Below are 27,521 nucleotides of genomic sequence, written 5' to 3'. Positions count from 1 at the left end.
TCATTGAAATGAAACGGTCATTCATCGCCATAGCGACGCGTCGTTTCGTTCATTCACTCAATCGTTGTAAAGCCTTCGACAACGGCGCACGTCACGTTTCCAATGATAAATTCGAAGTTCAAAATAACTTTTAATCGTAAAACCGTAGTTGTATCTGCCTGTTTTATTGACATTTGCAATTGTGATTGAGAAATTGAGTAAATAATTTTCTTTTCGACCAGTGTGAATAGTGAAAAGAGGTATAAGTTACAACATTCCACAACATTGAGTGTATTGTGAGAAATATAGTGTTTCTTGTGACAAATATATTTGGTTTACGTTTGCTCAAAGAGTTTAGAATACACAGCACGTTGGATACAGGTGCGCTGGAGAGACAACCTTGCCTGACCGGTTTTTTGTAAGTAATCGAAAGTAAAAGTACAAATTCTTCACGTCAACTGGACGTAGTATATGCTTTGAAAGTAATAATAATTAACCAGTAGAGTGCACGGAGTTTCGTTTTATTTAAATACCTATAGGTATTTGATTAAAGTGTGAAAGAAAAAATAAAGAATTGTATATTTGTTTTTACGAATACCTAAATCAAAACTTATGTATTATAGGTACAGTACATTATTTTATGGAATTTATTACAAAAATAGACTAGACCTTCAATAGCAACATTTCTTAGTAGAAATTATATCTCAATCCAACCCAAACTCAATTTCATAATTAAACCTAACAGCTGAACGTGACCTGTCAGTCTTTCAAGACTGCTGACTCAGTCTACCCCGCAAGGGTTATAGACGTGATTACATGAATGAATGAAATACTTAACTGATGTTGATACCTTACGAACTTAAAAATTTTATTGAAAGATCCTACACACATTTTATTTCATCAAAATTAGACCAATTTTTCAATTGTTACAAACATAAGTTGATCGGAAGATGGAGAATAAATAAAACATGTTATAGGTACCTAATTTGTATAATGAACATGTCCATTTGCTTAGTCTAATGGTCCATGTGATCGTGGTTCTTACAATTAGCGGTATCATAACATCTGTAAAGTACAGTTAGCAAGAGAAGTTTAAAGTACCTAATTTCCAATTAAATACGTATTAAAAAGTTTAAAGACTAAGATCAGTCATATTATCGTAGAAGTTAAGCACGGTCTTACCTAGATTAAAAGAGTATTTACTTTTGCTAGATAGCTTGGAGTAGTATATCGTCTAAGAAAATTCTTATTATAATTTGATTAAAATAAAGCTACTTCTAAACTTACAGGAAAAAATGTATGAATTTTTGTTACTGTCATTAGTCAGACTTAAAAATTGCTCGTAATCAGTAATCAAATGAATGAATGAACGTGCAATGCGTTCCATAGAATGACTAATAAAAGGAAGTGACTGTTCCATTCAGTCACCCTTATTCTTTATCAGATCTAAATAGATTTCCGCATTAATTGATTTAAGTTTTTTTTAATCCAAATTTAATTTATAAATTATTTTAATTTACTTTGTTCACGTACCTATATTTAAAATTCATAATCACAAATAAATTGGGATATTCTCACTTTAGAACTCATCCAAACGATCTCAAAATTGTGAGTTCGAAATTCCGTAGCCATATTTATTTTTAATATACATACGTTTGAAATTGCATATATATTTTTTTTTAATATACGCATTTTAAAATTCGCTTTTTTTTTATTCCTAAATTTGTAAAGAGATTCTGATCTGTCATGCGTGCACAAATATGTCATTGACACGTCAGCGACGTGACAGCAGTGACCTTAGCTCGGCGAGCCGCTCTAAATACTTTGAAATTATACTAATAGGCACATTTTTTTCAACCATAGAATTAAATACATATAAAGTCTTAAATGACATACTACTTACTTAGCTTCATATTGAAAATAAGGCGTAGGCGTTTATCGATTGTAGGTGCCGGTAATTCTATCCACTAATATTATTATAAATGCTACAAGTAAATTTATCTCTCCCTCTCTCTCTCTCCCAACGCTGTTTTTCTATCGTAAAAAGTTGTTAAATCCATATAATAGGCACAAAGCTATAAGAACCTGATAACATCATTTGTGACCATATGTATTACATATCAAATTACATATAGGAAGATAAAATAATGCAAATTTAAATACAAAAGTTTAATTCCTTATTTTGAGAAATTTTAAACATCACTTAATCATTTTCATATCTTTTGATTTCACAACATTGGTTGACGTCGAATAAATTACTTAAAATTAAATTTACTGCCATAATAATTCGATACAGAAATTAATAGACTCAGCCTAATCACGCTGATACTTAACGAGTTTGTAAACTTGACACTATCTGAATTTGAATTATCACTCCTCTGAATCTTTTGAAAACTACTGGCTCTGTCAACCCAATAAAACAAAGAAATTTTTTAACCTGCCTACTACTGTACATCATTACCCCTAATAATTCATACAATATTTTTCCCACGAGAACGATGGATGGGAAGATATCAACTTCCGCACTATTACAAGTGTAAATATGACATAGCGATCGTAGTTATAACATAAAGATACAATTGTTTGCAAATACGAAAGAATTTAAGATTGGATCCTGCTCAAAGTCAAAATAAGCCAACTTTTTATATTAATGCGAAAGAAAGTTTATTTGTTTGTTTGTTATCTCTTCACAAGTTATCATCAAAATTAATCTTCTTGAAATATCACACATACATATATATAACTTGCTTTGTCCGCGGGGAATATTTATTATGGGCATCAATGAAGCCCTCAAGGATGAATAATTTTCCCCGTTTTTTTCACATTTTCCATTATTTGTTTGCTCCATATAGTTGCAGCGTGTTGTTATATAGCTTAAAGGCTTCCTCGATAAATGGTCTATTCGACGCAAAAATAATTTTTCAATTCGGATCAGTAGTTCCTGAGATAAGCGCTTTCAAACAAACAAACAAACTCTTCAGCTATAAGCTGATCTTAATACGAGTATATTAGTATAGATTAAGAGTCAGGAGAAGGATAGAGGGTAATCATTCCGGTAAAAACTACTAATAAGTAGTTTCCATGAGATTTGTAGGAGTTTCTGTAGATGGCGCTTAATTCACGCAGGCGAAGCTGCGGTTAAAAGCTAGTATTCAATATACATATAGATCGCGATGTCTCATTTACCTAAGAAACGTACTTAAGAAAGAAAAAATAGTTTTTCTTACCAAGACTAGCGATGTACGTAATCAAATACTGTATTAAGCAAATAAAAAGATATATTTTTTAATTTTCATAATACAGTATTTGAGTTCAGTAGTTTAATTTCTAAGCGATGCTCTTACGGTGTAAAATAAAATAAACTACTGAACGTAACTCAGACAAGTATTCAAAGTTTATAAACCTTTAATTTGATTATGTTTTTGTTGTTCAATACTTTAAAGGGATACCGGAAAATCCTTCTTAAAACAATCTAATTATATCATTTACAACCAGTTCTACAGTTCCAATTTCAACTTACCAATTATTATAAGACCTTGAACTGGCCAAAATCCCATAATTTATGCAAAATCAATTCTATTGCTTACATGATAAAATGCTATGTAAGTTAAAATACTCTATAAGTTTATGTTCCTATTTGTTTGTAGTTATTTTTTGTTAGAATTAATTGTTACTTAATAAGTTATAACTTGCATAGTATTGGTTTGCTGAATCGCTACAAAATAACATGTTTTTGAGATCTAAATACAAAATAACTTTATGGAAAAAGTGCCCTCGAATAATTTATACTATTACAAAGTTTATTAAAATCGGTTTGGTGGTTCAACCATAAAATAATCGGTTTAATAAGCGAGCCAGTAGTTATGAAATCAAAGACCACCTTTATCTGGTGAATTGTATTTCAATCGATTATTATTTATTATGACTCGTAGTCGAGACTTCTTCATAACATTTTTTACGTCACTCGTATTGGATCGATCATATAGTTACACATCCACTTGCCTGAATTACATACATACATGCATATCGTTACGTCTATATCCCTTGGGACTTGATCGACTTAACGGAGCCAACAGTCTTGAAAAGACTGAATGGCCACGTTGAGCTATTTGACTTAATGATAGAATTGAGATTCAAATAGTGACAGGTTGCTAGCCCATCGCCTAAAAAAATAATCCCAAGTTTGGAAGCCTATCCCTTAGTCGCCTTTTACGACATCCACGGGAAAGAGATGGAGTGGTCCTATTCTTTTTTGTATTGGTGCCGGGAACGGGAACGGAAACACGGCACGGGAACCACACGGCCTGAATTACTGGTTTCCTTATGATATTTTCCCTCACACTACCTATATAAAAGTATCCAAACTACAAAGGTCAGATGACTGACTGACTCACCCAATCCAGGATCCATGGTCAAAGGCATACCTAAAAATAATCAATTTACAGACACACGATTTTTACTGTCATTTTATATGTATTAATTAACTTTTTAGTAATACATCGAGGGTAGTATAAAAACTGACCTGATTCGATTAATCACTTATCGTAAATCGTATGCGGACATCCTGTTTTCAAACCTTGATGTCAAACCTTGTTGTAAGAGAGGCGATTATAAATCATGGCATTGCTTGAATAAATTATCATTTTTTTCAGTTAGTTAATTAGTTATCGCCATAAGTAAAATCAAATAACATGAAACTTCACATGGGTTTAGCGACAAGAAAACCCGGATATTTTTATGTCCTAAATTTGCAAGTGTCAAATGGTTCTAGTTATATGCTACTTAGTAGATAAAATTTATAGGATCGTTAGTGGATTTTAAATAAAACATGGAAATTGCAATACTTATTTATACTAATATAAAGCTAAAGAGTTTGTTGGTTTGAACGCGCTAATCTCGGGAACTATTGGTTCGAATTGAAAAATTCTTTTTGTGTTTAATAGACCATTTATCGAGGAAGGCTTAAGGCTATTTATCATTACGCTGCGACTATTAGGAGCGAAGAAATAATGGAAAATGTGAAAAAAAACGGGGAAAATTATTCCTCCTTGAGGGGTTCAATGATGCCCACAATAACTATTCCACGCTGACGAAGTCGCGGGCACAGCTACTTTTATGATATTTTCAAAAATTGTAAACAAGTTACTCACTGCATTGTTGAAATGTTTCTGCTCTGAGTTACTCGTAAATTTACTTTTTGGTGCAGTTTCAAAACAAATAGTTTTTTTAAGTACATATAAGTTATTATCACTTGCACTTTCCACAGTCGCTGTCAGCCAATAATTGTCAATTTTCCAATTGTAAAACAAACAAACATAGCTCACGTACATACATACATACACATGATGTTGTTCAAGCATGCAGAGAAAGCGCGTAATGCATGAATAGAATGTGTGGTGTTACAAAGAAGGAGCGGTCCTATTCTTTTTTTTTTTCATTGATGGCGGGAACCACACGGATGCCGTAAAAGGCGAATAGGGGATAAGCTTATAAACTTGGAATTCTTTTAGGCGATGAGCTAGCAACCTTTCACTATTACAATCTCGATTGAATCATCAAGTTAAAAAGTTGAACGTGGCCTTTCAGTCTTTTCAAGACTGCTGGCTCTGTCTACCCGGCAAGGTATAAAGACGTAACTATATGTATGTATGTGAAACAAAGATGAGCTATATTTGTGGCAGAAAAATAAATTTTATGTGAAGCACTTATATATATATCAATTCTTTTTTTTAATTGATATTTTTGTTTTATTCAAGTGACATATTATTTTTTTTTTAATTTAAGGCTATGAACAAGCAACCTGTCACTATTTGAATCTCAGCCGTACAACTCAAATTTTCAAGTTCCGTAGCTCAGTATGTGTATACGCCGTAAGGTATAAAGATGAAATTTTTGGTTATGTTACTTCACATAATTACTAGACTTAATCACTAAAAACAATTTTTTTTTGGTAAGTTTCAAATATTATTCCTTGCTCGCAAAGTCTATTTTTATTATTTTTACTTAGGTCAAGATGTATTAAAATCGGCAAAGATGTATACAAATAAGATTTACTTCAAAAATTTGACAAAAAATCCTACTATTACGAATAGTAGGATTTTTTGTCAAATTTTTCCTATTCTAATCCTACTATTATTAATGCGAAAGTTTGTATGTCAGTATGGATGTTTGTTACTCTTTCACGCAAAAACTACTGAACCGATTACGATGAAATTTGTTATGTAGGTAGCTGAAGACCCAGAATAACATATAGGCTACTTTTTATCCCGGAGTTCACGCGGGATTGATAGGGTTTCCATGCGGACGAAGTCGCGGGCGGCCTCTTGTAATAAATAACATAGAGATGCGTAATAGAAAGTAAGTTTTACATAACATAACCCATACGCTGTTCACATAATGATAAGCATATTTAACCGATTTTAAAAAGGGAGATTTTCTAATTCGTCTTCACAGTACTGACTGCATTTTGAGGTGTGCCGTACATATATTAATAATATTGATTTAAAATTAAAACTTTGATAGCATGAATTTAAGATATACGTTAATTTAAAAAAAAAACTTAGGATATACTATAGGTAATGTCTTTCCCTGTTCAAAGAAATAGTAGTAATATATGTATGTGGAACTTGTCAAGTTTTACGAAACCTTTAATTATTTTCAACCAGTCACAAATAGGCTTATTTCTCATTAAAATAGACCTATTAACTTGAGATTCTTAAGACACTATTTATCACTATTTAAATCTCAATTTTGTCATCAAGCAAAACGTTGTCTATTGATCTTTTCGAGACTGTTGGCTCTGTCTACCCCGGAAGAGATATAGACGTGATTATATGCATGTAAGTTTGTATGTATAAACCAATTACTTAGTTTTAGCGAATAACGGAAGAAAACGTGGAAATCCTTGAAAATTAGCGAAAGGAATGACTTAGATTTAACTTTCACTTGTTGGTAAATTTAGTCATTTTTTATGATAAGATATTTTCGGTCTATGCATGGATAATAAACCTTGGGATTCTTCTTTTAGGGCCTAAAATTTAGGCCATGGGCAAGCAAGTTGTCGCTTATTGAATCTCAGCCATTCAGCCTGTTGGCTCTGTCTACCCCGTCAGTGATTTAAACGGGAAAATGATTCAGACTTCTAGGGCTAGAATCTTTTGGTAGAAAATTACAACTGACATGAAGCTCTTAGGAAAACTTAGATCGCTTCACAAGATTTATATTTTATGAACGAATCTCGCGAGACGAAAATCACCTCGATTACTCAGTTGGCTGTAACATTGTATAATGACCTCAAACTGTAGGTGTTGACCTCGGAGCCGAAGCCGATCGTCCGTGGAGCGGACTCGATTGTTTTTTTTTTTTCTAGTAGGCAATGATGTTTTTACAAAAAGCCTTATAATTTAGGCCAATCTATACTTTGAAAATTAATCATTCTCGCGGCGTTATTCCCGGTTACATCATTGTCATCGATATTTTTGTATATTTGTATTGTTTTTTTTTTCTAGTAGGCAATGATGTTTTTACGAAAAGCCTTTTAATTTAGGCCAATCTATAGCTTGAAAATTAATCATTCTCGTGGCGTTAGTTTTGTATATAGTTTTATCATCATCGGTGTTTTTGTAATTTGTAACGAATAAACTCAAAAACTGCTCCTCTGATTTATCACGAAATTTAGCATAGATATAGAATAGTCCTTAGGTCCTTAGTAACAAAGGCTTTTTTTCCTAAAATTTCCCAAATGAGCGAAGGTTCGCGCAAAAGCTAGTATTTCATATATCTAGCTAGTATATCACAAGTTACAGGTATAATCACGATGTTCTCTCTCACCATAAGATTGTCGGTTAGCACTCAAACTAATGAACATTACTCAAAACATAGTCATTGATACGAAATCGAGGTAGTATACATATAAACGTTTACCTCCCTGCGCATCACGCTTTTTATTCGAACACTTGAATCACTTGAACCACTTGTCGTAAAAGGCGAATAAGGGATAGGCTTACAAACTGGGGATTCTTTTTTAGGCGATGGGTTATCAACCTGGCACTATTTGAATCTCGATTCTTTTATTAAGCTTAGTAGCGGAACGTGATCATTAAGTCTTTTCAAGACTGTTGACTCTGTCTACCCCGCAAGGGATATAGACGTGACCGTATGTATGTATGTACTTGAACCACTTCTACATATTGGGCAAAGTGATGAAATGATAGTGCACTTCGTCACTATCACTATTATTACTTCACTATCACTACACATTAAGGTCCCCTTTTTTTCTCTGTCTATATGTATGCGCTGATCTCTGAAAGTAGTGCACGAATTTTGTTCCTGTTTGAAATGTTGGAAAGATTTTAGAATAGAATAGAAAAGATTTATATTCAAAATTGGATACAAGGCATCACTTATTGACGTCACATCACTTAAATCTAATTATAAATACTATCGCTTCTAAACCGCATGTATAGAAGAAGCGGCGGAACAAACTATAATACAGTATTTTTACCGGACGTCAATTTACAAATATCTTTAATCTAAATCGTGGACGAATGCACATTGTCTACATTAAAAAACATGAATGAATTTTCATGTTTCTAAGGAATATTATAAATAGTAGGTACGCGTGCAAAGCCGGGGCGGGTAGCTAGTATTTCATAAACAGTTTAAACAGATGCCTAATGAATGAACATTTTTGTGTACCTAACAAAACAAATTCTGCGCCGTACTCACAGTTGTAGAAACAAAAATATTTTCACACGATTTAAGCGAAGGTCAATTTTGTTATGTGAGTCATAATTGCTTGGTTAAACTCAAATTCGTGTCTTATTAGATACTGAGATGACCATTTAAGTTTTGTTTATGGTTAACCAGTTCTTTTTATTGAGAATTTGCTTGCATATTTTATAAGTATATAATGTCTGTGTGGATGAGGCGAAAGAATTCACAATAGGTAGGTATGTATAAAATTCGTAAAGTAAGATGTCAGCAGAGTACGTAATTAACTAAACTTATTGGTTATTAATCATCTAGACTTATTGGTTTGAGTATTAAAGGGGGTGTGGTTCCCGGCACCAATAGAAAAAAGAATAGGACTACTCCATCTCTTCCCCACGGATGTCGTAAAAGGCGACTAAGGGATTGGTATATAAACTTGGGATTATTCTTTTAGGCGATTGGCTAGCAACCTGTCACTATTTGAGTCGCAATTCTATCAAATAACCAAACAGCTGAACGTGGCCTTTCAGTCTTTTCAAGTCTGTTGGCTCTGTCTACCACGCAAGGGATATAGACGTGATGATATGTACATATGTGTGTATTAAAGGGGGTATTTGTCATTTAATCTTCGTAATCCGGTGAGAAAAACCCAACTTAGCTTTGATTATATATACTTACCTGCATATTAAAAAACAATGTATGTAGACATCAAGATGTCATAAAGTAGATGGGATTTTAATGACATGAATAATTACTTCGGTTAAAATAGATGATTAATCATCACAAGTTACCATCCTTTTTTACATAAAAACACGTAATAATTGTTTTTTATTCGATCCGATCAAGGACGGCTAGATCTTCTTCCTGACTTTAGTCCCGGTTGTATCCTCACCACTCTGGAGAGAAGACCAGGGTATGCCTGTGACCTAGGATCCTGGATTGGATAAGTCAGGTTTTTGCACGAAGCATCTCCCATCTGACCTCCACAAAATTTGCAGGGAAACCTAACCCATATTAAATGGATCATGGTTATACTTCCAGTTGCCAGGTTTTTCTCACGATGTTTTCCCTCACCGTTAGAGCATCTGTTAGCACTCAAACTAATGTCGGGTAATGGTCAGCTATAGGTATATTCTTTTCTAAAATGAGGCCATAACTTTAGCTTTAAAATTCTAGCTTTTTTATAAAAGTTTTTTTTGTATAGTCCCTTATTGGAAAAAGGATTTGATCAATAGACTTTTGTTTATTGTTTCTATTTATCTAAATATGAAAATATGTCAGAATACACAGATTTTCATATAGCCAGTACCTAAGTAATAGCTGAACGTGGCCCATCAGTTTTTTCAAGACTTGGCTATGTCTACCACACAAGGGATATAGACGTGACCATTATATGCAGTAAGTAATTCGCTTATGTTGACTAGTACCTTATCTTCAGTAAATACATTAAAAAAAAAACTAAATTTCCTGTTATTTTCCCTTTGTAAATAAAATACACTATTGCTTATCAGAAAGTCCTAAGGCGTGATGTTTTACATAACGGATTCACTGCACAGACAGACTTCGAATAATAATGAACCTGATCAAAACAAATTAAAATTCCTTTCAAGCGGATCAACGTGTTATTACGTTCTGTTATTGTAAAATAATTCGCTAGTATATTGAAGTGCAGTTTGAAGAACAGTCTGTGATACTCGTAACGTCATTATCCTCCTGTTTTCAGTTCCAGATACATCCTCACCTCTCTGAAGAGGAGCCCGAGGGGCGCCTATGACCATGAACCCAGATTGAGTAAGTCAGGTGTTTACACGAAGCGACTCCTGTATCAACTCTGCAACCTTTGCAGGGGAACCTAACCCTTTTGGGATTATGGTTACACTACACATCTAGACATCCAGTTTCCTGAATATGTATGTATGTATGTGTGTATGTAAATAAACACATGTAGGCATCTTGCTTACGATATAATAAACACATGTAGGCATCTTACTTAGGCAGATTGTCGTTAAACGCTCTCAAATTATCATCTTAAATTTACGACCCATTCTTGTCACATTTTCCTATTAGAGGGTTTACAAGGTCTTTAAACCGTCATTTTTCATGGCGTCGATTATAAAATAATCAAAGTCCTGTCATTTAGGAGGGAAATTCGGGACGCCAATAGGATTAGAATAAGATCCAATGTGTGTCCAGTATTTATTTTTATTTTTTTATTTATTTATCTTTATCTATCTAAATTAATACAAATCCTGGTGGTACAATATTAATAATAATAAAGAATAAAAGTTGTTTCCTCAGTAAACAATAAATATTACAAAATATACTTTCCCTTTCTCCGTAATTAACATACTCCACTAACCAACAGAACGAGACTAATGAAGTTAATGATACTTACTCAAACCGATTTGTTCATACATACATGTGGTCACGTCTATATCGCTTGTGGGGTAGACAGAGCCAACAGTCTTGAAAGACCGGTAAGCCACGTTCAGCTGTTTGGCATGGTGATAGAATTGAAATTGAAATAGTGATAGGTTGCTAGCCCATGGCCTAAAAGAAGTATCCCAAGTTGATAAGCATATCCCTTAGTCGCGTTTTACGACATCGATGGGAAAGAGATGGAGTGGCCCTATTACTTTTCTATTAGTACCGGAAACTACACGGCATATACGATATAAATACTTACTGTGTTTTACTTGTAATTGAGTAATTAAGTACTTATAGTTCTGCGATAGACTTAAAATACAGTTTATAGATAGGTACTTAATAGATTATTAACTTAATCAATATGTCTGGTAGGTAGGTACTTACAGTCGATAAAAGTCTATTAACTACACATGCAATTAGAATCGTGTCAAGGCGTTACATCCGAAGTTCGATGACCTTTAATCGATGCATTTCCCATGGTTGGCAAAATATGGGTAAAGTGTTATTACACTCTTTGGCATAGGTACTAGACTTTTGCCAGTGACATGACTTCTGTGGGTATTCTTCGAAGTAAAAGCACATTTAACGTGCAAATTTGAAACAAAAAGTATATAATATCAGGATGGATAAAATCTTGACGCCCAAAACTAAGTAGGACTTTGAAAATTTACCTACACTTTCCTAATTTATATTACTTATATCATGTATATATTTGTAGGTTGTCATAATTACACATGCATTTCATTTGTAGAGATATATTTTGTAAGTTATTTATTTATGTAAGTTTCAATGTTGTATGTATATAATATTGTGTTTATATTAAGTTTAGGTATATTTATACTTTGCATTTTATTTTATCTTTGCTGCGTCAATCGCCTCTCTATTTTAATTTCCTCCTACCCTAAGGTTGACTGGAAGAGATTTCTTTTGCGATAAGTCCTTGTTACCTCATTACCTGTGTTTTTTTTTCTGTTTTTCTTTTTCTTATGGTACAATAAAGAGTCTATCAAGTCGTTACTTACCATTGCATGCAGACGAATAAGTAATAAAATGCAATCGTGTTATTAACCTCTTTACAATTTCTTATAATTACGGTAATTGCATGTTTAGAGTCAATATTGTCAGCGTTTGAATAAATAAATGAACTGTATGTAGTTAAAAGTTAAGGAAAAATATTTAAGAAGTCCATTGCCGCTTTTTCATCTTATTTATGGATGACAAATACATTTCAACTAGAACTGGACATATTATAGTGGTAGTTTCAATTAATATATGTATAGAATTATTAATTAAAATCACAAAAACAAGTTACATTAAACAGTTACACTAGGATTCCCTTTGTCGTGAAGTCCCATGTCTTCCCATATGATTAACAAAATCAATGAGTTTATTTAGTACTATTAGAACCTTACCTGTGATGTTATTGCGACATTTTTTTCACTGTACCTACCTACATGTATTTCTATAACATTTATTTAACTTTTTCTTTTTCTAGACGACATCCACGCATTCATTAAGTATAAGTACTTTTGTTATCTGTGTCATTATAATAAGCTAGTAAAACCCCTTGTTTAGCTTGATTAATAATAAATCCACTTCCAAAAACTAGTGACCGCGTGTCCATTAAATTTTTATAGCGTCATACTTTCATATGACTTAAGGTCTTAACTAAATTATTAACACAAAGCCTTGACATTTTTGTAAGCATAAATTTACCTTAAAATAGATAACATTTTGAACAAAATACTTAATTGTCGAGCAAGTGTTTGAGCGTAGAGGAATTGACAAAGAATGCGGTGATCGTTGCAATGGAAAGCCAAAGTTACTGCCTACCCCTACGCAAACAGATGTCAAAGTAATAAGTATATGACACATGATTTTATTTCGTCGCGTGTAGATCGCTTTTCGCGTAATTTGTGGAAACTACAAGTATCAAAACCTTATAAGAATTAAAGGGGATCCATTGGAAATAAAATTATCTAGTGACGAAAATTGTTATCAGTAGTTCCATCAACTGTATCATGGTACAGTTTTTCCTTCTCCTGGATTTAGTCCTGGCTGCATCCTCACCACTCTGGATAGGAGCCTGGGGTATGTCTTTGACCATGGATCCTGGAATGGATGAGTCAGGTTTTTACACGAATCGACTTCCATCTGACCTCCGCAACCTTTGCATGTAAACCTATCCCGTATTGGACCGATCATGGTTACACATCCAGTTGCCTGAATGTGCAGATTTCCTCATTATATTTACCCTCACCGTAAGAGCATCAGTTAGTATTCAAACTAATGCACATAACTTGGACAATAGCTATAATAAATTCATTGGTACATGGCCGACGTGGGATTTGAACCTGTGCCCTTCTGCGCATCACGCATTTAACCGGACATTTACCCATTCCACCACCGACGGTCTACGGTTATTCTATCCTATTCTCGTGCTAATAAAGCTTCCAAAACCAGGATTAAGGCGACATTTTTTTTTCAGTTAATTGACCACTACGTAACAGTTTTGCTGGCCACAATATCTTATGTGGGTGACCCCTAAGGGTGACCCAAAATACCAAGGACAACGTCTTTTAACATGTAAATTATAAACGAAGGTATTGGGGTCACGAAATGGGGTGGTTTCTTTGATTGATGTAAAGTAATGAATATTCTAATAAATCCTTATTATATACTAGCTGTGCCCGCGACTTCGTCCGCGTAGAATAGTTATTTTAGGATCATTGAAGCCCTCAAGGATTAATAATTTTCCCCTTTTTTCACATTTTCCATTATTTCTTTGCTCCTTATAGTTACAGCGTGATGTTATATAGCCTAAAGCCTTCCTCGATAAATGGTCTATTCAACGCAAAAAGAATTTTTCAATTCGAACCAGTACCTAGTTTCTGAGATTAGCGCGTTCAAACAAACAAACATACAAACTCTTCAGCTTTATAATATTAAGTATAGATTATGCTTATGTGGGTGTATACCTCCATACGTTAAATAACTTTGTATTTTAACTGAATTGTAACTGACTGAGGTCTGTAATAGAAATATATTTTTAAAACATATATTGCAAAAATCGATATGGTGGGCCCTTAATATGACCAGCTATTTAGAATTTTCGCCTGTCTGAATGTTTGTGATCGCAACACGCGAAAACTGTAGCACCGATTTAGATGCGGTTTAATTAGATCTAACTTAGCTAAGGGGTAGCTTTTTCAGTTAATATTGGACGAAGTCGCTATACCGATTTTTAAAAGTTACATACATACATAAGAACACGCCTTTCCCGGAGGGGTAGGCAGAGACTACATATTTCCACTTGCCACGATCTCTGCATAATTCCTTCGCTTCATCCACATTCATAATTGTCTTCTGTCAAGCTCTGCGATTTCGGGTAGGTACTCCTGACCTGACCCTTTTAAAAGTGATGTTGTTTTTGAAAGTTACATAAATATAATCACGTCTGTATCCCTTGCGGGGTAGACAGAGCCAACAGTCTTGAAAGACTGACAGGTCACGTTCAGTTGTTGAGCTTAATGATAGAATTGAGATTCAAACAATGACAGGTTGCTAACCCATCGCCTATAAGAAGCATCCTAAGTTTATAAGCCTATCCCTTAGTCGCCTTTTACGACATCCATGGGAATGAGATGGAGCGGTCCTATTCATATTTTTTAATGGTGCCGGGAACCACACGGCACAAAAACTTTTTGCAAGTTAGTGGAAACCGAATTTCGCTTAAAGGTATCGATATATATATAGCGAGCATACTCTAGTTCTTTAGGTACATATATAAGTACTAGAGCCTTTAAGTCGAGTCACATTCAGATCACCATATCTTCCCTTCACCTGACCTCACTTCCTACTACACAACCTATCTCTTTCTGCCTCAAACCATTTATCATCCGTCTCTTTCTACTATTGTTTCTATGACCTACAGTTATGACATCAAACGTATTATGATTCAAATGTCGTTATTTTTTTTTGCAATACTCCTACGTGGTAAATATTGTTGAGGAAAATCTTAAATAAGTCTTTTAAGGCATGTTAATAAAAACTTAACAGCCGTACGTGATTATTTATTTTTTATTGTAACATCCAAGACCCAGGCCAATCAGAGAGAGACTCAACGATACTATATTTTATAATAAATACTTATATATCTATATATATATATATATATATATATATATATATATATATATATATATATATATATATATATATATATCTATATAAGTAACTATTTATTATAAAATATAGTATCGTTGAATTAGTATCTCGTAACACTAGTCTCGAACTTACTTCGAGGCTAACTCAATCAGTGTAATTTGTCCCGTATATATTTATTTATTATTTATTTTATTATCTGTACGTATGGAAAAATTATGGAATTGAGCTTCAAATATTGACAGGTTGCTAGCCCATCTACAAAAATAATCTTAAGTTTATTAGTCTGTCGCATATTCGCCTTTTACGACATCCATGGGAGAGATATGTAGTGATCCTTTATATTCTATAGTGTCGGGAACCACACGGCACAACCACAAAGAACTTAAACTTACCTATTTAATGTTTACCATTTCGTGACGGTTGGTCACGGACGTCACGCTGGTGACTGCGGTGCAGGAAACATCGCGTTTACGACTTTTTGTGTATAAGCAATTACATTCAATGAATTCATAGTAGAATCAGCATAATTATGATTAATTTATGATTAAAATTGGCTCGTGAACTTGGAATGTCGATGGTTTTTATCAAAACTCGCTCATTTTTTTAAAAAAAAAACGAACATAGGCAATTTTTAACTTGCGTATTGCGTGATTATCACCAGCGTTGTAGTTCCACTGATTTGCGCTAGACGGCGCTGGTTAGTGGTTTTACATTTCCGATCCTAAAAATAAACGTCGAGACGATGGACTCACAGTCCTTTTATTTTCTTCCTTTAGAAACCTACAAAACTTAAGAACTTACTTGGCATTTCTTCACAAAACCTTTTTAAACTTATTGTAATAAATTTTATCTTGAAATTTCATTCCGTACACATAAAAGATAAGAAGTAGATCAGGTTCTAGGTTTTGTTTGGGACTTCGTTCCCAAAGTAATTTCCTGAGAAAAGTTAGGTACACAGGTATTCTTGAAGGTTTTACGTATCTTTGTGCCAAATAGCATCAAATCGGCCATATATTTTGAGTATATTCGTTACAAATAAAAAAATCACATAATTTATTTATTACATTTAAGATTATTTTTTTTAAAATTAAAAACCCCTTTTTATTTCCCCCGAAAAGAATTAATCGTAAAAATTATGATTGTTGTATAATTAAAATTCAGTTTTTCCTTTTCTTTCAGAGCACAAAAAAGATGTTGCCGCGGAAAAGAAGTAATTTGGTGCTGATAGCTGTATTATTGCTAATACACTCTTCTGAACAACACGGCTCTGGAGCTCCTTCTGGGGTAAGATAATCTTCTTATTACATTTGACCTTCTATCATCCTCTTGGTGTAAATACGGCTTTTAAGTATTATTCGTATAAGGTTATTTTTTTAATTAGCGAAAATCAATTGATGCATTTTATCAATTAAAGAATTTGGTCTGTATAACTCCTAGAGCTACTCCATCTTCTTGTCCCTTCTGCTGTAAGTCCCGGTTATATCCTCACCTCTCTGTGACACACACGCTTGTCTGTGACACCGGAGGTCCAGGGTTCGAATCCCGGGCAGGGCATGATGAGAAAAGAACTTTTTCTGATTGTCTTGGATGTTTATCTATATAAGTAACTATTTATTATAAAATATAGTATCGTTGAGTAAGTATCTCGTAACACAAGTCTCGAACTTACTTCGAGGCTAACTCAATCTGTGTAATTTGTCCCTTATGTATGTATGTATATATATTTACTTATTTATTTATTTCTCTCTTTATATAGGATTACCTCACACTCATAGATTAAGTTGTACTCGAATTACAAATTATAAATTTCTATTTCAGGCATGCATAGACCAGCTACCACGCCACTCGACCATCCAGCCCCAATCATCGGTGCCCCCGTACATCATTCTAACATCATCATCGCAAGTTAGACAGGGCGACGTTCTAAACGTCACGATCGGGAGCCCGGCCGGCGCGCCTATCCCGATTGGAGGCTTCATATTACAGGCTAGGGAGATACAGGTAAGAATTCTTCATAGATGACTTCTTATTTTAAATTTTTGCATTGTATTATATTGTACTATCTGTACTGATATTATAAAGCTGAAGAGTTTGTTTGCTTGTTTGTTTGTTTGAACGCGCTAATCTCAGGTACTGCTGGTTCGAATTGAAAAATTATTTTTGTGTAGGTCTTACAATAGACCATTCATCGAGGAAGACTTTATTTTATTTATTTATTTATTTATTCTTTATTGTAACAATTACAATTTTTAAAGTACAATAGGCGGACTTAATGCTAATAGCATTATCTAACAGTCTACCATTGGGTTAAGCAGAGAACCTTTGTGTGGGTGATAATAAAAATTTACATATATATACCCATAAACTACACTACACATACATACATATATAAATATATATATACATATATATATTTGCAGCAGATTACATACAGAGATTATTTACTCTCCCATGACTGAGTCAGAAACAACTGGACCACGTGCGACTTAAAACTGGCGCGGCTCGGAGAAGCTTGAACGGAATCGGGAAGTGCATTCCAAAGTCTGACAGCTGTAGCAGCGAAAGAATTTGAATATCTTTTATTTTTAGACTATATAACATCACGCTGCAACTATTAGGAGCGAAGAAATAATGGGAAATGTGAAAAAAAACGGGGTAAATTATTCATCCTTGAGGTCTTCAATGATGCCCTAAATAACTATTCCACGCAGACGCAGTTGCGAACACAGCTAGTTTGAAAATAATACTTAACAGGTTTTAAGTGCGCACGTAACATACCTTTGTTTTATCTTGGACGTTTTGAATCATGTTGCAATGATACATGGTACAATGTTACATGGTCCGAGATAAAATAAAGGTAGAACCTATGTTACTTACGCGTTTAATATCTGTTTTATGTATAAAAAAGCGTAGTAAAAAGGTGTCTTCTTCTTCTATATGTACCTTTTAAATAAGATACTAACTGATTGACTGACCGCTGGGAGAAGATTTACGAAATTCCCATTATCAATGAATAGCTGAATATTTGAACAAAACCCTTGACCGTAAACAAGGAAAATATATCGAGGACATACACAAAATTACGCACCATGAATAATACTTACTACTTGGTAAAACATTGGGATATTTTACAGCAGGTATTCGATTTCCTCATAACTAATAAGTCCTTCAGCGAAACATTTCCGTACTTTATGGTGACGAATTTTTAAAAGTATCCATCACATTTATAAACAGGAAAGCACCCGAGCAGGTAAATGGTTTTAGAATGAGGACACAAGACATTGAAACTACATATAATTGTTTAATTTTTAACCGCCTTCGAAAGAAAAAGATTTTTCTCAGTTTGACCTGTATGTATGTTTGTTTTATATGTACTTATGTTTGCGCAAGATTATCTCGCGTTTTGCTGAACCGATTTTGATGCGGTTTTCAGGAAAGTGTTTCTCGAAAGAAGGCTCTTTTTACAAGTTACAATTATTAAGGTCTGTTGCCTGCCAGAAATGTTTCCCGTGAACGTAAGATCCCGTTAATTTAATTTCCCGCGGCAATTTCGCGAATTCCTCTGAAAAATGAAACTTACATGCCGAATTTCAAATCTCTAGACCCAGCCATTTTGGCGGTGCAATGATAAGTCGGTCGGTCAGTCAATCAGTAACTATCCCCTTCTATTTACTCCTGAATGAATGTCTTTTCAGAACCCAGATGCAATAGTAGGCCGGTTCCTGAAAGTGCCTGACCCTGAGGCGACACATTTGACCAGCTGTAGAGGAACGAATGATACAGTCACCCACTCCTCGCCCGAGGACAAACCAGCCATGACCTTCCAGTGGCAGGCGCCCACTGACTTCTTGGGTGGAGTCGAGTTTAGGTAAGGACCTTGAAGAATCAGAGTAAAGGTCGAGTTTAAAGATTCTATAATACCCAACTTAAACCAACGAGCAGGCTTTAAATTAATAGATTAATGAATGCGGATGTGAAGCGGGAATGTGTAATTTGACAATTATTAAGCGATATATAGTATCCTATAGTAATGAATAAACATTTTGAATTTGAATTTGAATATGTATGTGGAGGGCATAGATTCAAATCCTATCTCGCCCGTAACCCAACTATGTTTTTTCAGGGTAATCACATCAGTTTGAGTTCTAACCGATATGCTCTTACGCACATACACACAATCACGTCCATATCCCTTGCTGGGTAGACAGTGCCAACATTCTTGAAAAGACTTGAAAAGGCCACGTTCTGCTGTTTGGCTGAATGATAGAATTGAAATTCAAACAGTGACAGGTTGCTAGCCAATCGCGTAGGTAAATGAAGAGTCCCAAATTCATAAGCCTATCCCTTGGTCGCCTTCTACGACATCCATAAGAACGAGACGGAGAATCACTATTATTTTATTTCTGCCGGGAACCACACGGTTTCTAAATGCCTTTTTATTACAGAGCCACCGTAGCCCAAACATACGCTATGTTTTGGAAGAACGTGGAGTCCCCTCTAGTGGAAGTGGTCACTCCTGACACCATCATCACGACGTCTCCTCCAATTCCCACCACCACGGGGGGCACTCAGGCACCACCGGTTATCATGGAGTCTAAGGTTTGTTTGTAAATAAATATTTTTATATCCAACCAATGTGTGCAATGATAAAGATGATGATAGCTTAATGTTTTGTTTTGTTTTTACTAGTATTGATAGTTTCTATAAGGACAATTTTCTTTATAAATATACCTATGCTACCCTAGCATTAGAGTATTAAAAACCCTTTCTAGAATTGCGCCGTGTGGTTTCCGGCACCAACAGAAAAATGTTTTAGAACCACTCCATCTGTCCATGGATGCCGTAGAAAACGACTGAGGAATATGATAATAGACTTGGGATTCTTCTTTTAAGCGATGAACTAGCACTATTTGAATCTGAATGCCATTCTTTTATTAAGCCGTATAGCTGAACGTGGTCTATCAGTTATTTCAAGACTGTTGGCTCTGTCTACCCCACAAGGGATATAGACGTGATCATTTGTATGTATGTTTTTAGAATCCCAATTCGCATTTATGCCAATATTCAGCGAAATAGGTTCATAATTTTTGATCTGTACCTACCTACGTCATTAGAAAAAACCTCAGTCACCTTCTTAATTAGTAGGATACAAAATATACAATAAAAATATTCATCTATTAAGTGTGTCAATATTACCATCAGACATCCATTGAATTAAACCAACCAAACCACAGACAAAAAACATCAATAACACTTTTTCTACCACTCCACAGCCAAATACCGCGCCGAGGAAACTCGACATCATCTATCAAGGGTGCGACGACAACAAACTATGTTTTGGTGTTCCCGACAATTGCATACCGAAAGGCAACTGCGACGCGATAGTTGCCGTGTTTGTGGCCGGCGACGTCTACACATTCGAACTTCAAGCTACCAAGAATCCGAAATACGTGTCTGCCGGCCTGAGTATGGACAGCAAAATGGGTGACGACAGCGCTGTAGAATGCGTCAGAAACGATAATGGGAGAGTCTCCATATTCACTTCCTGGACTTATCCTAAAGAAGAACCTTACGTGAGGAGATCGGATTCGCCTCAGGACATTGTGCAATTGCTGGAATCATCTGTCATTGATGGCAAATTGTATTGTAAATATAGAAGAGATACAGTGTCAGTTGTGAAGGGACAGACTTTTGATTTGGCGAATAATAAATACAATCTTATGGTCGTAGCTGGGGATAGTATGAAAGGTAAGAGTCGATTTGAATCTCAATTCTATCATTAAGCCAAATATGTAGCTGAACGTGGTCTTTCAGTATTTTCAAGACTATTGGTTCTGTCTACTTCGCAAGGGATATAGACGTGATTATATGTATGTATGAATGTGAGAGTCAATAATATAATTTTAAATAAATTCAAAATTCAACATTCAAAATTTTTATTCATTACTATAGGATACTATATATCGCTTAATAATTGTCAAAACGTATGGTTTAACAACATTGGTTGACGTCAAATAATTTACTTAAAAACTAAGTTTACTGCCGCTTCCAAGGCGTCAGTGCCGAAGAAGCGGTAACAAACTGCACTGCAGCATTTTCACTTCAACAACGTCAACTTCACAATATTAATTTAACTTAGAATAGAATAGCTTATATCATATCTAATGATGTATCATAATTATAAAACACCTAACATATTGTTAAAAGATTTGCTAAAGCTCCTTATCTTTCCTATGGATGTCGTAAAAGGCGACTAAGGCATACGCTTATAAACTTGGGACGGACTAACAACCTGTCACTATTTATATCTCAATACCATACAGCTGAACGCGGCCTTTCACTCTTTTATAGACTGTTGGCTCTGTCTACCCCGCAAGGAAATAAACCTAACTATAATGTATGTATATTTAATTCACAGACGCAGATCGCGTAGGGTTCCACAGCTTAGCCTACCAGTCGACGGGAGAACCGCTGGCGCTGGCCACCGTGGGCACGGCCGCCGGCAGCTCCCGGCTGCTGCTGAAACTTCACGGCTCCTTCATGCTAGCGGCCTGGCTCGGCACAGCTTCCCTGGGGATCTTGCTCGCTAGGTTAGACTAGGCTACATTTTGCTGTCTTTTAGCGGTGGTGGACCTTCCCGAATGGGTTAATCATGTTATCTTTACATTGATTTTTGTTAGTCATACAAGATCTCCGGTTAAATATGGGGGGCGCAACTCTGTGTAATTTTTTTTTTGTATATATTTATCTCATTAAAAAAAATATACGGTCGAATTGAGAAACCTGCTCCTTTTCTTGAAGACGGTGAAAAACTTACAGTGCCATGTGGTTCCCGGCACCAATACAAAAAAGAATAGGACCACTCCATCTCTTTCCCATGGATGTCATAAAAGGCGACTAAGGGATAGGCTTGGGATTCTTTTTAAGCGATGGGTTAGCAACCTGTCACTATTTGAGTCCCAATTCTATCATAAAGCTAAATAGCTGAACTTGGCCATTCAGTCTTTTCAAGACTGTTGGCTCTATCTACCCCACAATGGATATAGACGTGACCATATGTATGTAAAAACTTACAAGAAACAACTAACCATTTGCGTATTATTTTTTCAGATACTTCAGACAAGTGTGGGTGGGCAAGCAACTGGGCGGCAAGGACATTTGGTTTGCGGTAAGTTCAGCTTCCACAGTAGGTAGTTGGAATAGCTTTTGGCGCATCATTATAAGGGATGGTGATCTGAGATAGATTAATCGAAGTATCAATTTTTCTATCTTAAAAGATCGATTTTTTATCAATATGCAGCACTGAATCGATAATAAACAAATACATTTTGAAAAAAAATAATCCTTATTTGATACTTGATCTGATTATGATATGGTAAAAAAATGATCGTTATTAGCGAATTTCCTGTAAAAAATTGATTTTACTGGTGAGAGACTAGTTATTATGTTTTTTTTATCTTCTTTTTCATAACACGTAGGTACTTTTTTAATCTGTCAGATCCAATGGTTGACTGGTAGATAATGCTTCTAGCATTAAGTCCGCCAATTGCGCTATACATTTGTATTTTGTGCAATGAAGTTTAAATACCTAAATAAATAAATATTACTAACTAGTTACCTAGTCTGAAAATGGTCTAAAAAATTATTATTTACAATCTGCATGGAAATAAATAAAACAGCTGGCATTCTTTAACCTTTTTTTGTGTACCTACCTAGATGACCTAGAAGGTACATCTATACAAGTCATATTCTTCTTCTTCTTCTCGTCGTTACCTTTTTCCACTTTCAACGTGGGGTAGGCACAGTATGTTAGTTTTTTTTATCACTAATCATACTGGAAAGCTTTGGCTTTAGTTTTATGACCGGCCGCCTTCCTGACTTCAACCCTCTTTGGGTATGCTTTTGTGGCACTTAGATGTATGTGCTATACAAGTCATATTATTCATACATACATACATACATACATACATACATACATAAAATCACGCCTGTTTCCCGGAGGGGTAGGCAGAGACTACCTCCTTCCACTTGCCACGATCTCTGCATACTTCCTTCGCTTCATCCACATTCATAACTCTCTTCATACAAGCTCGGCGGTTTCGGGTACTTTTGACCTGACCCTTTACCAGGACGTCCTTAATTTGATCAAGATACGTTCGTATAGGTCTTCAAATATTATTCATCATACTTATTAATCCTGATTCCAGTACCACAGAATCCTGATGGTGCTGACGTGGCTGCTGACCGTCTGCGGCTTCATCCTCATCCTGGTGGAGGTGGGGGGCTGGTCCTCCACCGGAGACAACCCTCACGCGATCACCGGCATCGTCACCGTTGTACTCTGCTTCATTCAGCCCATTGGTGAGACTTTATAAATAAAAAAAAAATAAAAAAAATAAATATAATATTAATTTATAATTTGTGTTGTTTTGTATGTTTTACTCTTATGGTGCAATAAAGAGTTTTATCTATCTATCTATAATTCCGAGTGACGAGATGGGTGTTACTATTGTTTGTTTGTTGTTAAACTCTTTATACATACATATGGTCACGTCTTTATCCCTTGAGGGGTAGACAGAGCCAACAGTCTTGAAATGGCTGAATGGCCACGTCAAGCTGTTTGGCTTAATGATAGAATTAGGACTCAAATAGTCACAGCTAATAGAAGATACCCAAGTTTACAGGCATATCCCTTAGTCGACATCTACGGAAAAGAGATGGAGTGGTCCTTTTTCTTTTGGTGCCGAGAACCACACGGCGTAATAAGGTTGCAATAAGATATTGGATTCATGCCGCTTCCAAACAGTCAAAAGTGAAAATCTTTTTTGGAGATTTCTGCCACACAATAATATTACTTATGATGAAATTTATATACCTACATACATAATAATATAATAAGGTACGTCTTCTAAGGGGTAGACAGAGACTACGACTTTCTCCAGAACGTCCTAATTTAAACAACGTATGTAATCTTCTTTTAGGCGATGGACTAGCAACCCGTTACTATTTGAATCTCAATTCTATCATAAATCCGAACGTGGCCTATCAGGCTTTTAAGATAATTGACTCTGTCTACCCCGCAAGGGATAAAGACGTAACTAGGTATATGTATGTATGTGAAATATGTATTAAATTTTACTACTTTTATTTTCCAGGTGCATACTTCAGGCCGCACCCCGGAACTAAGAAGAGGCCAGTCTTCAACTGGCTTCACTGGCTCGTGGGGAATGCTGCTCATATCTTAGGAAGTAAGTTAGCTATCTACCTAGGATGTTAATATAAATTTAGTTTTAGTTTACAGCTTTCATGTAGGTTGATAAGATTTCTATAATTTAATTAATATGACTTTTGTAAGTAGGTACTCTTTATCCGATATGGGTACTTTTTTTTTCGTTTACTTTCCAATAAAATTTTATTACCTAAATATGAAATGAAATCAAATTAAAACTAAAGCTAAAAATTCAATTTTCCTGAGTAGGTTCTTATAATATTTATTTTTTAATCTCATATTCTATATCATTACGCCAAACAGCTGTATGTGGCCTTTCAGTCTTTTGAATTCTGCTGGCCCTGTGTACCCCGCAGGGGATAAAGACGTGATTAAATATGTTACGTTTTCAGTTGCAACAATTTTCCTGGCGGTGTACCTCCAGAAAGCTGAGTTGCCGCCCTGGAGCGTCTACATCTTGGCTGCTTTCGTGGTCTTCCATGTCATAATGCATGTGGTTCTCTCTGTAAGTATTTACCTACTAACGATATGAGTAGATACCAAAATGAAAAACTTAAATTTACAAAAATAAAAAAACTGTAAATAATATTTAGTAAGAAAGGAAAAAGGATATCTACCTAAAATTAAATTATTAATTGATATCCTTAAATTACACACACGCACATATCACACACAAGATTTCAAAGGCTGTTTTATTTTATTTGACGAAATATTCGCAATGAAATAATTAGTTTTATATTCATAATTTTTTTTTATGTTGACAATGTGCATTCGTCCAGGATTTAGACTTAAGAGATCTATGTATATTTGTAAATTGATGTCCGGTAAAAATGCTGCAGTGTAGTTTGTTCCGCCACTTCTTCTACACATGCGCTTTGGAAGCTATAGTAGATATAATAAGATTTAATTGATGTGACGTCAATAAGTGATACCTTGCCTATCCAATTATGAAAATAAAAATAGATTTGCATCAATTGCCTACCTAAGCTATGAAACAAGGATTTGATTAACTTTTACAATTTGCGCAGGAAGAGAAGCGTAAGTTGTGTAAGTGTTTTATCGTTCGTTACAAAACACAACATTCAGCAGAGCAGAGCATTCTTAAAATCGCAACGATTAAATCTACAGTTTTTGAATTCCGTATCTTTTAACAGTTTGTCTTTTGCATGATTTGCAAGAGGCTGTAACAAGATGGCGCATCGAATCATTTGACTTTTACAAACTATTATTGGCGGTCTGCATACGCGTCAACATCTTTACGATAACGAATTTATTCAATTTCCTTGTTACAGTTAACGGTGTGCGTAGCGGATGGTCGCATCAGCAATGGCCGCGTGAATGCTTTCCCGATGAAAGACATGCTGGGCCAGACGAGGCAGACGACGCAAATCGACAATACCGACTCTTCGGTATGTGCCTTCATCGTGTTCACCGGTTTTATTTGCAAGACCAAAAAAAAAATTTATAAAATCTGTATAAAAACTTTCCTTTCCTTGACCCATTTTTCGACTGTCATCCTCTAGGCTTGGGTCCAAGTTGCGTCCTAGATAGGACCCAGGGGAACCCCTGGACGAACGTCCAAGATTAGAAAGAGAGAGAGAGAGGTTAGAATCTAATATTAAAAAAGAATTCAGAAAAGAGCCAAGAACTTAGATGGCCACTTTGCCCAAAAAGGGCCCTGTCTTTCGACTTTGGTTTGCCATTTCAAAATCTACAAGATATATTCAAAGTTACAAGTCCAACTTACTAAAGGTATTTCGTCTAGTCTGCATTTAGATTTTTTATTTTCGTGTTACTATTTCGATATACAATAATTATAACTTATGTCTCTTGTCCACAGTACTCCAGCTTCCGAAAACTCCTGTTAGGAATATACGCGCCAATTATAGTGCTGTTCGCAATCGCCATGATTTGCCTAGTGGCGTTGGCGCCCATTGTGGATACCTACAACACTATTATGGGAGCTTAGACTGTAATCAAAGAACGAGAATCCCACTAGATTACTTAGTCTGGCTGTAAAAGTATTGCTACTCAGTCATACATATATAAGGTGCATACAAATAGATACTAAAAATGTAAAAGTCCACCTGTCTTGAAAGAACAGAGACAGACTTTCCGACTACCTGCATTAAAAATTTCGTCGTAAATTCCTGTCCTAGTTCAAGACATAGGCTACATTTTTCACACTCCGGTAACAACGACAAAAGTCATAAGTATATTGTAGATGGCTATAGACAATTGTCAGAGGAATCAAATTCTTGATTGTTTTCAACAGATAGTCTGTAATTTCAAATAATTACTAAATCATTTATATTTTATCAAATTTATTGACACCAACCTTTCTACTTGCTTACCTCCTCATTACATGTGCTTTTTATTCTCATTTCCTTTTACCATCCATCAAGGATCTTATTTGCTAAGAATGAGTTACTGGGTAAATAAAAAAAAACCTATGGGATAAAATCACTCTCCAGATAAGATAAACCTCTGCCTTCAGTTCAAGTAGGCAATCGAGTTTTTACGTAATATGGTATTCGTTTTTAAAATGACGTCAAACATCTTTGTAAATACAAGAAAAAAAAGATCTGCCTAGGGGTACCTATATTAGTCGTAAGTTTAACCAAATTGACATTTTGAAAAACATCACATATATTTAGCCTTTAGTTTTAAAGTTTAAGCAATAGCAATATATTTAATTGTTGTGAACTAGTTAAGTCTCATTAATTAACCATAATTATTTCAGCCATTAATTTATTTGTAATTTCTCTGTCAAAAAATCTATCTTCTATTTCATATAAAGACAATTATTTACCTGTTTATATTATTAATTTGTAACAAGTCAGTATTCTAAATTAGTCACTCTGTTTTTAACAATAAAACCAATTAGGTACCAAACAATATTCTAAATAGTTGAGCATGAATAAATAAAACCTTTTAATTATTGAACATTAATAAATTTGTAGACATTAATAATTTTATAACTACCATGACTTGTTATAATATAAAG

At 34.9% G+C, this 27,521-nt stretch overlaps 1 protein-coding gene across 1 annotated transcript; it reads left to right on the top strand.

The window, feature by feature from the left end:
• Positions 1-53: 53 nt before the first annotated feature.
• On the top strand, positions 54-27,482 carry LOC106138512 (putative ferric-chelate reductase 1 homolog). The gene is made up of 13 exons (XM_013339682.2): positions 54-397; positions 16,465-16,569; positions 17,104-17,286; positions 18,981-19,153; positions 19,731-19,884; positions 20,559-21,033; positions 21,704-21,875; positions 22,396-22,453; positions 23,493-23,646; positions 24,441-24,533; positions 24,907-25,019; positions 25,807-25,923; positions 26,355-27,482. Exons 2-13 carry the CDS (start codon positions 16,477-16,479, stop codon positions 26,481-26,483), a joined length of 1,914 nt encoding a protein of 637 aa, XP_013195136.2. The 5' UTR covers positions 54-397; positions 16,465-16,476; the 3' UTR covers positions 26,484-27,482.
• Positions 27,483-27,521: the final 39 nt, after the last annotated feature.

The sequence above is a fragment of the Amyelois transitella genome, chromosome 26 (genome assembly GCF_032362555.1).
Source record: "Amyelois transitella isolate CPQ chromosome 26, ilAmyTran1.1, whole genome shotgun sequence".
NCBI classification, from domain to species: Eukaryota; Metazoa; Arthropoda; class Insecta; order Lepidoptera; family Pyralidae; genus Amyelois; species Amyelois transitella.
Note: the sequence above shows the minus strand (reverse complement) of the source record. Positions and strands in the feature narration are given on the sequence as shown.

What these genes read in the sequence shown, in the direction of transcription:
- LOC106138512 (XM_013339682.2), top strand. Translation starts at nt 16,477, where the DNA reads ATGTTGCCGCGGAAAAGAAGTAATTTGGTGCTGATAGCTGTATTATTG. An exon ending in TACAGGCTAGGGAGATACAG is followed by an intron (nt 17,287 to 18,980) that starts GTAAGAATTCTT and finishes ATGTCTTTTCAG; the next exon opens with AACCCAGATGCAATAGTAGG. An exon ending in CGGTTATCATGGAGTCTAAG is followed by an intron (nt 19,885 to 20,558) that starts GTTTGTTTGTAA and finishes ACCACTCCACAG; the next exon opens with CCAAATACCGCGCCGAGGAA.